General features: G+C 39.4%; 1 protein-coding gene across 1 annotated transcript in view; it reads left to right on the forward strand.

The window, feature by feature from the left end:
• SNX5 (sorting nexin 5) overlaps nucleotides 1-16,387 on the forward strand; it is a 48,709-nt gene extending 32,322 nt beyond the window's left edge. The window contains exons 5-13 of the mRNA XM_043983244.1: nucleotides 429-552; nucleotides 1,619-1,714; nucleotides 3,727-3,832; nucleotides 3,944-4,019; nucleotides 6,834-6,873; nucleotides 6,959-7,045; nucleotides 14,025-14,184; nucleotides 15,211-15,296; nucleotides 16,181-16,387. Coding sequence (XP_043839179.1) covers nucleotides 429-552; nucleotides 1,619-1,714; nucleotides 3,727-3,832; nucleotides 3,944-4,019; nucleotides 6,834-6,873; nucleotides 6,959-7,045; nucleotides 14,025-14,184; nucleotides 15,211-15,296; nucleotides 16,181-16,231 — 826 coding nt within the window. The 3' untranslated portion in view covers nucleotides 16,232-16,387. The remainder of the gene's footprint in view (nucleotides 1-428; nucleotides 553-1,618; nucleotides 1,715-3,726; nucleotides 3,833-3,943; nucleotides 4,020-6,833; nucleotides 6,874-6,958; nucleotides 7,046-14,024; nucleotides 14,185-15,210; nucleotides 15,297-16,180) is intronic.
• The last annotated feature ends 1,221 nt before the right edge of the window (nucleotides 16,388-17,608 follow it).

The following is a 17,608-nucleotide window of genomic DNA, read 5'->3' on the forward strand; positions in this document are numbered from 1 at the left end:
AGACTCAAGTAGTTTGGGATAATCCACTGAATGTTGTTCCCTGCTTATTTCAGACCATGTGCTTTTGTATTAATTGCATAGCTGCTCAAAACTATATAGCTACTTTTGATTGGAGATTTGACTTGTCTCTGGGACTGATATATTATGGTAACAGATTCATGTGATTCTTGCTATTCACACCTGAACAATGGGAGATAACTATGATGATAGTTATTATTGATTTGGCTTTTTATTTTGGTTGTTTCTGTTAATGCCATTATGTTCTTTACTGATCTGCTGCATACCTGGGTGAAGGCAGCAACATAATCAAATGCCATTTGTCAAACTAATTCCAGTGTCAGATTTTGATAGGCTAGTAGTTAGTATTGGGGATTATTAGAGTGATCAAAGAATTGAGCATAGGTCTCAATACTGTACATTTATTTCAGGGAATATCTAGCTGTCTTTAAGAAGACTGTATCATCCCATGAAGTTTTTCTTCAACGACTTTCTTCTCATCCTGTCCTGAACAAAGATCGCAACTTTCATGTTTTCCTGGAATATGATCAGGATGTAAGGCACTTACATCTCTTTTATAGGGTCTGTTAAGATAATACGGCACCACCCAAAACTCATTGAGAAAGTTCTAAGCTTATCACTAAGTTGTACAAACTAGAGACACAGTGTTAGCAAGAAAAACTTTCAGATTGCAAATGGAGCCATTGTAGAAAGCATTTTGCTTAGTCACTCATTGTCTTTCCTTACCAGGAAAGGTAATTTTTCTTTTTTCTTCCAAAGCACTCACTCCTGCCTTTGCTACTCCCTCCCCACCCCATCACATGGGCAGAAGCCCTAAAGTCAAGAGAGTATCAGGCATGCATACTCATTCATGGTTCAGATAGAGGTCCTTGGCCACATCCATTCTGTTTTTTGAGGTTTTTGTGACTGAGGCGGCAGATATTTTTCTTTTCTTTTCTTTTTTTTTCCCCAGGCCTATGGGGGTTAAGTGACTTGCCCAGGGTCATACAGCTTAATAAGTTTCAAGTGTCTGAGGCTGGATTTGAACTCAGGTACTCCTGAATCCAGGGCCAGTGCTTTATCCACTGCACCATCTAGCTGCTCCCCAGATATTTTTCATATTTGGATTTCTTATCTCTTACTAACTGCATGGGTATTAGACCGCCCCCCAATAATAATTAGGGGATTATATTTTTTAAGTTATATGTTCACTAATTAAATGTTTTTCTTTTCTAAATAAAGGTTGCATATTAAAATATAATCAGTTATATTACTTTTCCTATATAGTTTCTGTAGGCAACCTAAACAAAGGTTTCGAAATTACGTGAATAAATTGCTGTAGCTGATCGGGCAATGTTATACCATATCTTAAGAATTGAGGTTTCAAGAAATAGGGAGACCTTTGTTTAGGCTTAATAGTTATCTTCCAGCTTAACTTAGTTGTAATGGATGTTCCACACATCCATTAAATAAAGGAGATATCTTCTAAAAGTGAAAGGGCAAATATTGTGAATGGCTTAGAATATGTTCATGATTTTTCTTAGTTCATAACATGTGAACTACCTTTTCTAAACTTTTTCACTCCTTTTTCACCTCCTCTTCCTCCCCTCCCCAATTCCAGCTAAGCGTTAGGAGGAAAAACACCAAGGAGATGTTTGGAGGCTTCTTTAAAAGTGTGGTGAAAAGTGCTGATGAAGTCCTTTTTTCTGGAGTTAAGGTGAACGTATTTCCTGAAAAGTGATTCTGTTTCCTGGGTATTAGTTGGTAATCGTATCTTCTACTAAGGGAAGAGAAAACTGATACTGTACTATAACACGTCAATGATAAAATGTTTCCCAGCAAGAATATTGTTTAAAAAGTTTGATTTTCTCTTTTACATCCATGTTTTTCATAAGCATTTTGTATAGAACTCACTAGCAACTGTATTAGCCAAGGGAAAGGAGCATCAAAAAAAGATCTCTAATATATCCCTTTTGTTTCAGTGACCTACTTCAGCTACAGCAAGAATAATCTTGGGAGAAGAAAACAGGTTTCTCAGCAAGTAGAAGCTGGAGGGAGAGCTCTCAAGATGTAGATAGGGCTTCCTTCCGAGGAAGGAAGAAGCAGGTCACAGTAACAGAAAGGGAGGCAGTAAAGATTCACCAATAGAAAAGCAACAACCCCAGAAGGGGAGAACAAAGGGGCAGCCAGAAGAGAGTTTGAGAGTTTGGGGTATGTATAGAAAAGAGCCCAACAGCGGAGGGTCAATTTTAACTTTGCTGTAGTTGGAATATTTCTGTCTAGGGTCCTTTTTCCTCAGGATACCGATAGCTTTACATATGCCTTGCACCTCTTAAGTTGGCATACTAATCTTACCAACAAGAACAGGCTAAACATAGCCAACCGGTTTTGAAAGATGTCACTACCAGAAAACTGAGCTCAAGGAATGTCTCAGTATCACATCTTTCTCTTGTGAAATGGTCGTAGTATTATGCTCCATTGTTTTTATAGCCTAGAAAAATCTAAAGAGAAATTGAAAGTTGAACCCTGGTTCCTTCCATATTGGCCATTTGTTATGTTTGAGTCTTTTAAACTTATTCTATGACTTCACTTTACTTTACGTATGGTGTTTAAATAAACTAATAATCATCATCAAGAAAACAGAACAGTCTCTTCTCATACCTTTAAGGTAACAGAATGAATCCCTTGTTTCCTGTATCACAGGACTGTCTTTACCAGTCAAGCAATCCATTATTCTTGGCCAGACTGCACATCGTGCCCTTTGATTAGAGTTGCCTTCCAGTGGTGATGGACAGATTTAGCCACTTTTGCTTGGTCACGAAAACCGTTATACCTCAGCTGATATTAATGCAGAGAGAGAAAGGAAGGGAGATGTTCCCACTCGGGCATTCCTTTCGTGAACATCTTGAACTCAGTTTTCCTGTGTTGCAACAAGCTTCCTAGGCTCCAGAGATGTCATTGTAGCTTAAGAACTCCTTTATCAGCCTTGTACTTTAACAGGAAATGAAATCTCTTTTGCCCTCACCAAGTATTCTCATTTTTAGCTCCTTCCTCTCCACTAATCTTACCCTTTAAAAAACTGCTTCCAATTCAAATACAAAATTCTTATGTTTCCACATTCTTCTCTTCCTCCTACCATCTTGTCCCACATCAAAAAAACCCCCAAACCCCCCCCCAAAAAAAAACACCTCACCATTACCCTAAAATGTTTTTTTTATAAATTAAAGAATACTACCAGATTGGTTTATTGTGTTCCTACTATGTGCAAGGCACTGTGCTGGATGCAGGGGATGCAAAAAAAAAAAGGTGCTGAACCCCAAGATTTGCCTTCAAGTCCCTCCTTTAATAGGTTTTTAGCTGCTACTTGTTACTATGAATGTTCCTTGGGAGCAAGGGAAGAAACTGGAGAGTTGGCTGCTAGGTTCAGCTGAGCCTTTCACAGCTGTTTGTTTTTTCTCTCTTTTTCTCATTTATTGATGCTCAGGTCTTACTATGTTCCTCTATTTAAATTCCTCCTAGTAATACAGTTGAACATATCTCATCATAATAAGTAATACCATTTTAGAAGCCTGATACCTAAATGGAATGTCAGAAGTCCGAAACTGCCAAAGTGAACTTTGGGTTTTAAAGATGTTCATTCTCTGGAAATATCTCAGCTAGTCTAGGTTTTCTCTCTTGGTTTGGTCAACTTCATACTTTAAAAAAACAACCTTTTTCTCCCCTTTATAGGAGGTAGATGACTTCTTTGATCAAGAGAAGAATTTCCTCATCAACTATTACAATAGGATCAAGGATTCATGTGCAAAAGCTGACAGAATGACCAGATCTCATAAAAGTACATGCTATATAATTGCTGTGTTAATTAAAAAAAAAAAGACAAAAATTGCTAATGTTTTTAGCTCTGTTCCAATACAAGTGAAAGTTCGGTCTATCCTTGTTTCTGCAGATGTTGCAGATGACTATATCCACACTTCAGCCTGCTTGAATAGCCTTGCTTTAGAAGAGCCAACTGTCATCAAAAAGTAAGCAGAGTTGGGGGGTGAGGGCGATGGCAAGGGTGGTAAGGGGTGCATGAATCAGGCGGACGCTAAAATCGAATTATAAATTTGGATAAGTACTTAGTTGATCAGTTTCTGTGTTGTAGAAGTAGTTTTGCACACTAAATTGACCTCTCCTCTTTTTGTTTACTGCTAGGATTATCATCCTTCTCATCCATATTTCCTTCCTTTAAAGAGCATTCTTTTGGTTTTGTGTAATTTAAGATTCTAAATGTGGATTCTAATGTGTTCCCCCAGTTTGGGGGAAACTGACTAAAAATCACTGATAAAACGAGTTTAGGTTTTTAAGGGTTTATTGGAAAATAGAAAGAAAAAGATTGAGAACAGAATTCTAACAGTCTGGCATTCCTATCTTTCCTCAAATCTCCTGTGAAGTCCTCTGCCACCACCACCATCAAGTCCGGAAGCCAAAAGGGCCCACGCTCTCTGCGCAGGCTCCCTTTCCTCCTTCCTGTCTCCTCCCAGACCATAGGAGGCTCCTCCAGTTGATTGGCTGGTAGACTTGATAGACAGCACCCATGAGCAAGCGTCATTTCCTGACGCCAAGGAAAAGCCACAATGCCTCTGAGGCATTTTCCTCATGGTGGAGCTCTCCACAGCAAGTCTCCAGTAGGTGGCGTCATTCCAATCATTACAGTTTTTATGACCATTAGAAATAGACTGGGAGGAGCAGCTAGGTGGTGCAGTGGATAGAGCACCGGGCCTTGGATTCAGGAGGACCTGAGTTCAAATCCGGCCTCAGACACTTGACTTACTAGCTGTGTGACCCTGGGCAAGTCACTTAACCCCCATTGCCCAGCAAAAAAAAAAAAAGAAAAAAGAAATAGACTGGGAGGAGCAGCTAGGTGGCGCAGTGGATAGAGCACCGGCCCTGGATTCAGGAGGACCTGAGTTCAAATTTGGCCTCAGACACATAACACTTACTAGCTGTGTGACACTTGGCAAGTCACTTAACCCCACTTGCCTCACTAAAAAAAGAAAAAAGAAATAGACTGGGAATCCTGGGAAATCCTGTTACACGATACTTGTGAATAAGTATGCTTGCTGTTTGGAATTGTGCTAAGCCTTGTATTTCTTGGCCTCTGAATGTTAAAGACTAGCTTCTTATGAGCATTTTATACTCATCAAAGCACTTTGATATCCAGGCGTTTTGAGGCTTACAGCCCCAAAGGTAGGTAGGTCTTGTGGTATCTCTGTTTCAATTCAGCAAACATTTATTTGTGAAATTTTGACATTTCAGCCCAGATTGGTACCTTACCCTCCTAGTTAAGTGCCCTGACTGCATGTTGGTGGCAGTCCAGAATAGAGCCTGGGTCTTCTGAGTCTTTGCAGTCTGACTAGAGGAAATCTCGATTGAGAGTGGCCTCAAGGTGGAGATCATTGAGAGACATGCAAAATCAGTTCTTTTACGGTAAAAAGGAATCACACTCTTAATTAATTGAGTACTAGTGCTAGTGGCTTCTGGATTAAGAGTCATGAGATAGAGATGATGCCATGAGAAAGTGTTACTTTTAAATTTATCCTAAGGAGTCCATTCATTTATCTGTAAAATGAGGGGTTTGGATTTAGAAAGAAGCTAAGGACCCTTTTTCTTTACATTTTATCTTCATTTGCATCCCTGTAATTTTGTGTCAGAATTTTGGTTTTGTTAAAAGATTTCTTAAAATGAGACTAATCTCTCTGCCTCTCATATTTGATTCCATATAACACTTTCTATGTGAACTTATTTCTGTCAGAATTCATGTGTGAAATTGAATAGGTCTAACAAAAAGAAGCAAAGTAGAGCTTTTCAAAATGTTTGATCTGAAACAATAGATATTTTGTTCCAGTTACTGACATAAATCATTTGTAACTGAGTGCTTGACCCTGGTTTGTGAGTATGAGGATTTGAGTTCAGAAAAATGTGTTGTCTCCACATTTGAGGTGGTAATAGTTTATTTTTTTCTTTAAATACGTTTGTATTGATGTGTTTTGTTTTTATATTGTCTACATTTCCTTCCCTCATCCCGCTACAGAGAGCCATCCTTTGTACTAAAGAAAAGAAAAAGTTCTGTAAAACTAACCAGTGGATCAGAAAAGTCAGGTGTTCCACATCAGTATTCCACATCCACAGTCCACCATTCATACAAAGAAATGGGGGGAGGTGTCTCAGAGCTTTTCTTTGTGGCTAAGTTTTTGGCAATTATATAATTTTGCAGACAGTTTTGATTGTTTTGTGGTTCTTTGATTGAAGTTGTGTAATCAGTGCGTGTATTGTTTTTCTGGTTTTATGTCTATTTGTATAGTTTCATATAAGTTCCTCTGACTTTTCATATTCCATTTGTTTCATGTGTCAGTTTGTTTAGCCATTCCCTTCTAAATGGGCATCTACTTTGTTTCCAATTCTTTGCTACCACAAAAAAATATTGACATAAAGAATTTGGTGTATGTATAGGATTTTTCTTTTATGCCTTCTGGTGGAAGAGTCAAGGGATATGGACATTCTAGAATGTTTGGACTAAAGGTGATAGTTTTTAAGCGCTAGAAACTTTATTTTAATTTTGTGCATGGGTTTTGTTTCTGGAAGATGTGGGAGACATTTAGTTTGTGTAGATAGACAAGATAGAAATTTCTCATTTAGAGGAGAGCAAATTTAAATTAAAAAACACTTTTTGTGCTTGCCCTTAGTGTAGTTAGTCGTCATCTATCAGATGATAAGATTTACTACGTGCTTCATGAATGAACAGATATTCTGTTAGAAACCAATGTAATTGTCCTTTTATGTCTTTTTCCCTCCAGATATTTACTGAAAGTTGCTGAGCTATTTGAAAAGCTAAGGGTAAGTGTTTGTATGTTAACACCCCCCCCCCCCAAAAAAAAAAATTTGGATTTCACATTGGGCAAATAGTGTCTCCTTTTTATAGAAAGTGGAAGGTCGAGTGTCGTCAGATGAAGATTTAAAACTGACAGAGCTTCTCAGATATTATATGCTCAACATAGAAGCTGCTAAGGTAAGGACTGGCATCTCTTTAGGAGTTCTGAACTAAAACAAATTGGTTCAGGTTCATTTAAATGACACTAAAAATTTAATCTCTACTTGACATCCCTATGATATAAGTTTATCTGCAGTCTGTAACCTAAATTAAGGTAGTTTGCTTAAAACCCGAACTATTTGTGGATTTTTGTTCACTCCACATCTATATTGCATTTTAAGGACCAAGTCAGTCAGTCAGCAAGCATTTATTAAGCATTTACTATATGCTAGACCCCGGAGATACAAACACCAAAACCCCTACCCCACCCCCCAAAAAAACCCCAAACCAGCCCCTGCCATGAATGTGTTTATATCTCATTGGCGGGAGATGAACCTAAGTGAATGCAGAACAGATACAAGGTATGTGGGGGGTGGGGGCAGTAGCAGTTGGTAGAGAAAGAAAGGCTTATGGAAGTGCTTGAGCTAAGTCTTATGTAATTATTCTTTATGTACTCAAATATATTCCTTAGTAGCTTAAGCCAATGCAGTAATGTGTTTTCAGGTATCAATGTATTGTGAACTTGTAACTAAGTCCCTTTTAAAATTTTTTTTATTTTTCCCTCTCTCCCTCCCTTTCCTCCCCCCTCCACAAGATCGCAACCAGGTTATATATGTACAATCCACAAGTATTCTTTTTATCAGTTCTTTCTATAGGGGTGCATAGTAAGCTTCCTCATTAGTTCCTTGAGATTGTCTTGGATCAATGCATTGCTGAGAGTAGTTAAGTCATTCACAATTGCTCATCACTATGCAGGATGTTCTCCCAGCTCTGTTAAGCTAAGTCTTAAAGGAAGTAACAGGTTCGGGATGGTGGTGGTGTGTGGCAGTGCATAAGCAGAGAAGGTGCTAATATGAGGCACAGAGAAAGAATAGAATGGTGCATCATTTGTAAAAGAATAGCAAGGGAGCAGCTAGGTGGTGTGGTGGATAAAGCACCAGCCCTGGATTCAGGAAGACCTGATTTCAAATCCAGTCTTAGACACTTGACACTTACTAGCTATGTGACCCTGGGCAAGTCACTTAACCTTCATCAGGGCCTTCCCCCCCCCCCCCCCAAAAAAAAAAGAATAGCAAAAAGGCCAGATGGCCTAGACTGTAAGGGGAGAAAATGAGTTTGGTTTAGTTAGCAAATTAGTTGGCTCTGTGTAATAAGGAGCTCTGAAGCAGGGCCACAGAAACTGTCAAGTAAAAGATCCAGGGAAGCTCAGAAGAACAGAGGATAATCATGTTGTTTGAGACTACCAAGGGAATGTTTTTATTGTCCTGATTAGAGCTGTCTCCCGAGGGCATATATCCAAACTTAATAGAAAACTTCCTGGGACTTTGAGCGTCTTGGATGGCTAGCACTTACTTCTGGTGATTCACATGAGTTTATGCCCTGAAAGATGGGGAAGATGAGATCTTGGTGAAGGACGGACTGCCCCTAACAAAGCCTGGTGAAAATGCACCTGTCTGTTGTGCATGGAGAACACACCCTGGGCATGTCGACCAGGCGCTAGCCATACTATAGAATAGAGTGAAAGAAGAAGCACAACAGTTGAGGTTCCCGTATATTCACAAGAGACAAACCTGTGGCCTTATGTTTGAGTGTAGGCAGCAACCAAGCTGAAGCAGAGGTCCAGTGCAAGGAGGCAGATTTTTCCTAATAGGTCTCACTGAGACTCAAGGGATAAAATCCATGCCCAGAATACATCCAGCTCTGGTGGAATGTGCCTGTCTTCAAAAGAGGTAAAATGGGGCACAAGGAATAAGATGGGTAGCATTGACCATTAAGAAAGTCATAAAGAAATCAAGGACACTAAAGGGGAAAAGACCTGTGGAAACCATTTGGCTGAAGATTATTGGAGAGAGGGGGCAGCTAGCTGGCGTAGTGGATAAAGCACCAGCCCTGGATTCAGGAGGACCTGAGTTCAAATATGACCTCAGACACTTGATACTTACTAGCTGTGTGACCCTGGGCAAGTCACTTAACCCTCATTGCCCTGCGAGGCCCCCCCCCCAAAAAAAGAGATTATTGGAGAGAGAAACAGATATGATTTTTATATTGTGAATATTTGGACCTTCTAGGCCATAAGAAGAAATTGAGCAGCTTTGTTGTAGTGATAGGAGACTTTAATTATCCAGACTTTTGCTGGAGCTTTCTCTCTGCTAAAGCCAGAGCAATTAATACCTTCTTGCCTTAACGACAGATAATTTCATTCTTCAGAAGTTGGAAGAACCAGTAAAGAACTTGATTTTTTACTAACAGGGAAGAACTAACTTGTTGCTTAGGGTGTGAGCTGGTTTGGTGGGGTGGTGGGGGTGGTGGGGTTGTATAAAAGGCCAGAAAAGCCGAGAGTGGTCTTGAGATGCACCTGTTTTGAGGAAAGCAGATTTTAAAAGGTTAAGAGGAAAGATAGGATTACATGGATTAAAGTTCTATAGGGGAAGTAATCCCCAAAGATACAGCCAACTCTCAAGAATGAAATTCTGAAGACAGGGAAACAACACTGATGAAAAGGTAAGAATTGTCTAAATGATCTGGGTACATGGAGAGATCAGTCAAGATTTTTTTTTTCTGTGGGGCAGTGAGGGTTAAGTGACTTGCCCAGGGTCACATAGCTAGTAAGTGTCAAGTGTCTGAGGTCGTTTTTGAACTGGGGCCCTCCTGAATCCAAGGCTGGTGCTTTATCCACTGCGCCACCTAGCTGTGCCACCCCCCCACCCCCTCGCAGTCAGTCAAAATTTTTAAAGAGATATTTAAGGAAGATGGAAGGACAGGTAGCAAGATGAATACAACAGGTTTGGCATAGTATAGTACAGTGGACTGAGACTAATGATAGAAACTGATGGCAGCAAAAGGGGGATGGGTTTTAGCTTTTTTGAGGGGGAGGGGAATCAAAGAAGGGTTAGAACTAGTTAGGGAAGGTGAAAAGGTAGCTGACAACAGGTGGACCTGCTCAGTTCTGATTCTTCTCCCCCCCTCCCCCCTTCTCTGCCAAAGAAAATAGCCTTTGAATGGGAAAAGACAGGAAAAAACATAACTAGTAGACAGCTGATACCCCATAGCAATAAGGAGACAATAGGAAAACACCAAGCTGACCTTGATGAATTGAGGTAACTTCACTCAGTTGAACTACATTCAAATGTACTAATAGTTGATTGAACCACATTTTCTGTCTCTGAAGGGACTGATATAATTACTGAACCATTGTCGGTTATGTATGAAAGATCATGGAGCTCTGAATCACTGATAGTTAGAAAAATGCAGATTAAGACAACTCTAAAGTTTCACATCTCACCATGCAAATTAATTGTTCTCATATTTTGTCATCTTTGCCCAGGTCAGAGGGGCTGGAGAAGACAGGCAAGTTAATCTGCTGTGACATGGTCCAAACATTCTGGAAAATGAAAGAGAAAAGTGAATAAACTGTCCATAGAAATCTCATGACTGAATATATAACCCCAATGAAGTAGAAAACCGAAACAAAGGTCAAATTGATACCAAAATATTCATAGTAGTACTCTTTGTGTGACCATAAAGGAGGAACAAAATGGGTGACCATTGATTGGTAGTTTGCTGAAAATCAGTGGTAGATGCATAACAGAATATTACTGTGTAAATATGAGGAATGCAGAGATGGTTTATTTGAACCAGTGCAAAACTAAAAACAGTATACATAGTCACTACAAGAATGCGAATAAACCATTCCGTAAAAACAAGTCAAATTACAAGTAACTGGAAAAACCCGTGAAGGTCATGGAGTACAGATAATAGAAACTGCCAGCCCCCTTACCTCCCCCCACAAGAGAAGTGTCTGGTGTTCTGAATATTGTTGCTTAACTGTTTTCCTTTGTCACAAGGGAGGGTTCGTTCTGGAAGGACAAGAGGGCAGTAAAAGACTTTTTATAGCATTTCTATGCTATTGGCCCGTCAGCTTAAAGTATTCTAATATTTTGCCAGGTCTTGAAGATAGCAAATCTTTAGAAAAGGAAGTAGTGATCACAAATAGCTCATGGGACTTAATCAACAACATATAATGACAAGGGAGCAGCTAGGTGGTGCAGTGGATAAAGCACTGGCCCTGGATTCAGCAGGACCCGAGTTCAAATCTGACCTCAGACACTTGACACTTACTAGCTGTGTGACCCTGGGCAAGTCACTTAACCCCCATTGCCCTAGAAAAAAAAGAAAAAAAACACATAGTGGCAGACATGCATGTGCACATATATACACGGACACATACACATGGACACAATAAGTAAATATGTCCTTGAGGAAGAGAAGAAGGAACAGAGGCTAGATGATAAAAGTCTGATGAATTTGGAGTGGGTTAAATGGCTGGATTCAAGAGTTGTTAATGGTTTGGTATCAATTTGTAGATTTTTAGTGGAATGGCTCAAGGATCTGTGCCTGTTGTTGCTTAATATTCTCATTAGTAAGGGAAAGAAAGGAAATCAAGCATTCCTTATATGCTCTGTGCTTTACAGATACCTCATTTGATCCTTACGACACCACTGTGGGAGATAGGTGCTATTATTGTCCCCATTTTATGGATTGGGAAAATGAGGCAGGCAGCAGTTAAGTGACTTGCCAGAGGTCACACAGCTACTTAGTGTCTGAGGCTGGATTTGAACTCGGGTCTTCCTGACTCTGGGCCCAGTACTCTCTCCACTGTGCTTAGTTGCTAGTGATTTGGATAAAAGCTTATGTGATGGGCTTATCCGATTTTCAGATGCCAAAGCTGGAAGGGATAGATAGCATGCTAGATTAGTCAGGATTCAGAAATATCCGGACAGGCTAAAGGAGGAGCTAAATCTCATCATTTAATAAGGGCTAAACATAAAATCCTACTTAGGTTCAAAAATCCACTTCAAGTACAAGATAGGCCAGCATGGTGATTGTTTGAAAAAGATCTGGTAGGAGATCTTCGTGGACTGCAAGCTGACTTTGAGCCAGCAGTGTGATCTTGGGCTGCACTAAGGGATGGGTAGCTTTGAAGAAGTTCCTCCTTCCTCTCCTTTGACTTAGACCACATGTGTACTTTGGGGTTCAGTGCTGGGTGCCACAGTTTGGGATGGACACTGAGAATCTGGAGAGTCTGCAGGGAGGGCAGCCAGAATAATGAAGCACCCAGAGTCTATTCCATGGGAGGCTAGCCGAAGGGACTGTGGCTGCTCAGACTGGAGAAGGGAGGCCTTGGGGACCACATTTAGAAAGCTGCCATGTGGAAGAGGACCAGACTTACTTAGTTTGGCCCCAGGGGGCAGAACAAGGAGCTGTTGGGAGCATAGTTATCCCAAGTAGGATGCACTGCGGCAGAGGCTTAGGGACCACTTTGGCAGGAGGTCTCGTGGTGTTGGGGGTTCCTGGTGGGTGTAGCTTGGATCAGGTGGCAGCTGAGATCTTTCTGATTTCCTCTTGATAGAATGAACTTTGAGACCTCTCACCTCTGGAGGTAGTGACTTCTAAGGCTTACTAGCGTTTATTGCCATCTACATGTTCTCTTCTTACCTTCCCTCCCTAGAAGTGTTTTCTGTCACATAGTGGCTGTGCTGTTTCCTAGCTTTGACCTTTGGCAAGATGCTGGCTTCTGTCTCTTCGTTTGTAAAACGAGGAGGTTGGACTAGACGATCCCTCAGGTGCCATCTGGTTTTAACATTATATGGTTCTGGTTAATCTTTAAATCAGAAACATGAAGGGATGAATTCTTTTAGGGGCTGAAGTCTTACTTCAGTTCAATGGACACATTAGGCACCTGACATTTGAAAAGGGATAGGCAGCTTGCAGTCGTAGAAAGCTGACCTTGGAGTCAGGAAGACCTGGGTTCAGTGGGCAAGGGCCCCTCCGTAACAGAATGTAAGTTACTCCACATTTGGAGTTTCCCACACTGATGAAAGTCCCAGTCTGCACTAAAGATTCCTGCAGGACTCGAGGACTGCATAGACAAAACAGCTAGCCCCTGCCTGTCCACAGGGGCCTTCTGCTCCGTAGGAGGGAAGACAGCATATACCCAGAGAAGCAGACTTCTAGTGTACATAAAGTATTGGAGAGGAAAAGAGAGCTAACATTTAGGAGGTGGGGGGGGGATGGCTGGAGTTAGGGAAAATCTTGTGTAAGATGGGATATTTAAAAAAAAAAAAAGGTGGGATAAAGTTGTGTTTTAGAATAAGAAGATTCTGAAAGGCAGAGGTGAGGAGGGAGAGGAGACCTACAAATGAGAGAGGCTGCTGAGATAGAATCTCATGAGAAATAGTGAGCAAGTCAGCTTGACCAGAACAGACAGTGTGTAAAGAGAAGGATGATAGCAGAAAAGCCTGGAAGGGTAGGTAGAAGCCATATTGAAGAGAACTTTAAATGCCAGGTCGAGGAGTTTGTATTTTATCCAAGAGATATTTTGATGAGAGGGAAAATTTGGTCAGATTGGTGTTTTAGGAATACAATTTTGGTGCCTACAATAGATTGGAGAGGCAAGGAAACAAGTTAGGATGCAATGGCAGTCCGGGATGGAGATGATATGGACCTAAGAGAAGGGGTGTGTGAGTTGTTTGTGTGCACAAACAGAGGCGATGGGAAATAGGGAAGTTGGGAAGATGGATGGGTTTGGGGGGAGAAAATAGAATTCTGTATTGGACAGGTTGATTTTAAGATAGCTATAGGTCGTTCAGCTGAAGTTGTCTAGCAAGTATTTGCTAATGTAGAGTTTATATACCAGTCGTTACTAATAAAAGAATGAATGAGACCAATTCTAAAAGGTACAGAGTATATTTTTTATATTTTTCTAAATATACCTACAAATAAGCCATTTTACTTGTGAAATATTAATGCCACCATCTTTAATTTTATATCATGATGGTATGGCTAGTCTGGAATAGTTATAGGTACTTAAACCAGTGTTGTATTTTTATTCTTTCTCCATATGGATGCTTGGAATTTTAAAAGGAAAGTTGAATTGTCCAACATGTCTTCTTTCCAGGATCTCTTATACAGACGCACAAAAGCCCTCATTGACTATGAAAACTCAAACAAAGCTCTGGACAAAGCCCGGTTAAAAAGCAAAGATGTCAAGCTGGCTGAGGCACACCAGCAAGAATGCTGTCAAAAATTTGAACAGCTTTCTGAATCTGCAAAAGAAGGTAGAATGATGCTTTATCTATTAACAGGTCTCCATAATTTAACTGAGTGGCATCTTCTTCATAGAGCATGTAATACAGCCCCCAGATGGTTTAGTGTTTTCTCTTGAATGGTTCTCTTCAATGCCTCCAGGGTTGTCAAGAAACAAGGAAAATACTAGTGTACACTAAATGCTAAATATGATTACAGACGTATTGTGGTGGGTGTGGGGAGAGTTACAGAGTAAATACTTGTCTAAAGTTTTCTTAATGTTCTTTCCCACATACTTTAGAGTTGAATTTTACCAGAAGTTCTAAGTCAGCCTGTGCTGGGGATGCTCACATAAGTGTCTATGAGTTAAAAGCTAGATGAAACCACCAGACTTTGTATGTTTAGCAATGTGTTAGAAACTAACTTCTTTATTTAATCTTAATCTTCTTTAATGGATTGAAACCGTGTTCTTGTACAACACAGATCACCAAGCAGTCCTATGAATGATTGAACATACTAAGTTCAAAATGACTATTTTTTTTTTTAAAAAAAGCATGGAGGACAGTGATTTAACTAAAAGATTAGGAAGCCACTTTATGTACTATGAGAAATCAGAGTTGCTCTTGCCTCTTGACTAGAAAAGATTAAAGAATTAAATACAGTTACACTGCAAATGGTGGTGTTCAGGTTTATTCTCTCCAATTAATGGAATTGTCTCCTATCTCTAGACTTAGCATCTTAGCTATAAATATGGACTTTGCTTTACCTCAGCACTTAGATAGTAAAGATGATGTAAGACACTTAAACTCATGATTTATAAATCAGGTAGGTCTATGTCTTTATTTTCTGTTTTCTTCATCAGTAAGGTAACTGTGGGGTGGTGTTGACTTAGCTCTGAATGGAAATAAGATACTTAATTTTTTGCATCTGAATTTTCTCCTTGGAGTTTCTGATTGCTTTGTGAGTGATTATAACTTTAAAATCTTAGCATTTCTTTAGTGTAAAGAGAACATGGAAAATTTTCGGTTTTTCAAGTTGAACGTTTGTCTCTCCTGTAGAACTAATCAGTTTTAAACGGAAAAGAGTGGCAGCATTTAGAAAAAACCTAATTGAAATGTCTGAACTGGAAATAAAGCATGCAAAAGTAAGTTTTATCTTCAAGTTAAATTACTATATAGTGCCAATTATTATTTCATGAGTTGGGAAACAGAAGATTGCTCTTTCATCACTGATGAAACTTTGTGCCATGTGTCTCAGCAGAACTACAGCTATATCTTACATAATGTTAATTGGCTTCATCAGAATATATCACTGGGCAAAATCACATGACTGGGAGCTAAGCAGGGTGGGAGTCTCCTGGTAGGGAGCACTGGGTCTTCAGGAGTCCACGCTGCCCCATTCTCATCAGTTGTCAAATGGAGATTGTGTTGGGCAAAAGGGCTTGACCTGCTGATGTTAGATGGAATGAAAACAATATTGTGAAAAGTCATAAAGTAACATGACACTAACTTATATTCTTATGTATTCTGATACCATGATACTCATACTTATCATGTAAACTAAAGAGGACAAAAACTTCATTAAAGACCACTTGTTTGGACTAGTTTTCTCTATAAAAAACAAAACATTCTAACAAATAAGAAACAATGTTGCTTTTGAGAGAGCAACTCTGGATATAGATATTAATAATTCATGCCAGAAATAAGGCGGGATTGTCATTACAAATAAGCTTCTAAGATCAGTGCTATCAATAGAAATGTGGAAGTGGAATCCCTCTATAAACTACTAGGAAAGCCAGGGCTCTATTTCAGGATCTGAAGAGAAGCAACATAAATTAGAAAGGAATTGGATCTCTGAAATTTGTCGTATCATTAGATTAAGGTATTCACACCAAGCTGTGTATATACCTGGCTCTGAATTTGTCTAATGGAAAAGTCAATCCAAGTGGATTGTAACATGAACATTTTAAGATAGGTGACTGAGTTATTTATTAGATTACCTCATAGCTGTTTCTCCCCTTCCTTCTAGAATAATGTCTCCCTCTTGCAAAGCTGCATTGACCTTTTCAAGAACAACTAAGTTGCCTTTACTCTGAATGAACCTGAATGAACTGAAGATGAATGTGAAAACCAGCATCAATTGCACTCAATTTCATTAGCCATGGAAGATTTATTTTTACTTTTGACTAAAACTTTAGGTCTAAAAATTTATATGAATAAATATTTTGCCTTCTGAGAAATGACTAATACATAACCATGTTTAATTTTTTAGAAAATTTCTTTGAGTTAAATTGCATGTATGTTATTCGGATATAGCTAACCTTTTTGTCAAATACATTTAATACCTCAAAATGGACGGAGTACAAGTCCTAGATTCTAAATAATTCTTTTAAATGGTAAGGAAAGGTACCCCAAAATGTGCCTAATGGAGCAAAACATTAGAAGGAGAGTTTGGTACAAGAGTGTCCAATTATTTCTTGTGCTCCCATCCAGTTAAAAACTAAAAATTGGAATTAGGAGCTAATTATGTACAACAAAACATTCTTCAGCTCGAGTTGAATGACAGATGTCCAAACATTCCATTCTTCAATCAGATTTTTTTTCCCCCTATTGTTCCCATAGTTCTTATATTATATTGGGAGATCAAGGATATTTCATTAGATTTATTTTTGTAAGTAATCTTGTACAATACAGGTTTTGTAGTTGGACTATAAATACACTTGGGGAAGAGAAATTTTTCTCCTATTTAGTGTCACCAGTTTAAGAGAGAGGAAAATACCTTAAGAGTATGGAAACAGTACAGTGGCCTAGTATAGCATAATTGGCCATATTGATATTTTTTTAACTACTCTTGCCTGGTATGGGAGAGTATAAAAATCCATTTAAGAGAGGGCTTGTGTGTGTCTTTTTTTTTCTTTCCCTTTTTGTCTGTTTTGTTTTTTTACACAAACTGGTTTATTGTAAAATATATAATAAAGATAATACTTACTGGAATTTTCTGTTTTTAAATTTTTATGTATATCCAAGTTTCTGAATTCCTTTATGATTTGAAAGTGTCTTAATTGTGGTTAGTTTTAGGCTTGGCCCTTTTTGATGGGTTGGGGGAGGTGAGAGTGAAAGGGGACTGACTAATGGGCTGGTAGGGAGGGGACAGGGAAGAAGGAAGGATGAGAATGAGGCAGTAGCCATTCACTTTGGTTCTGCTGTGGTATAGTGTCAGGGAAGGAAGATAGAGAGCTGTGAATGGAAGGCCTTGCATTCTGGGATGAGGTGGTATTGCTTTGTTCCACAGGATTTTGAGTAAGAGTAAGGTTTGTATAGAGTGATGCTTCGGGAAGGCTGCTCTTGAAGCAATACAAGTGATAGATTAAAGAGGAAGAGAAGGCTAAAGGCAGGAAGATCAGTTACAGGATCACAATCCAAGAGATTAAAATCAAACCAGAGGGGGCAGCTAGGT

The sequence above is a fragment of the Dromiciops gliroides genome, chromosome 2 (assembly GCF_019393635.1).
Source record: "Dromiciops gliroides isolate mDroGli1 chromosome 2, mDroGli1.pri, whole genome shotgun sequence".
Classification (NCBI taxonomy): Eukaryota; Metazoa; Chordata; class Mammalia; order Microbiotheria; family Microbiotheriidae; genus Dromiciops; species Dromiciops gliroides.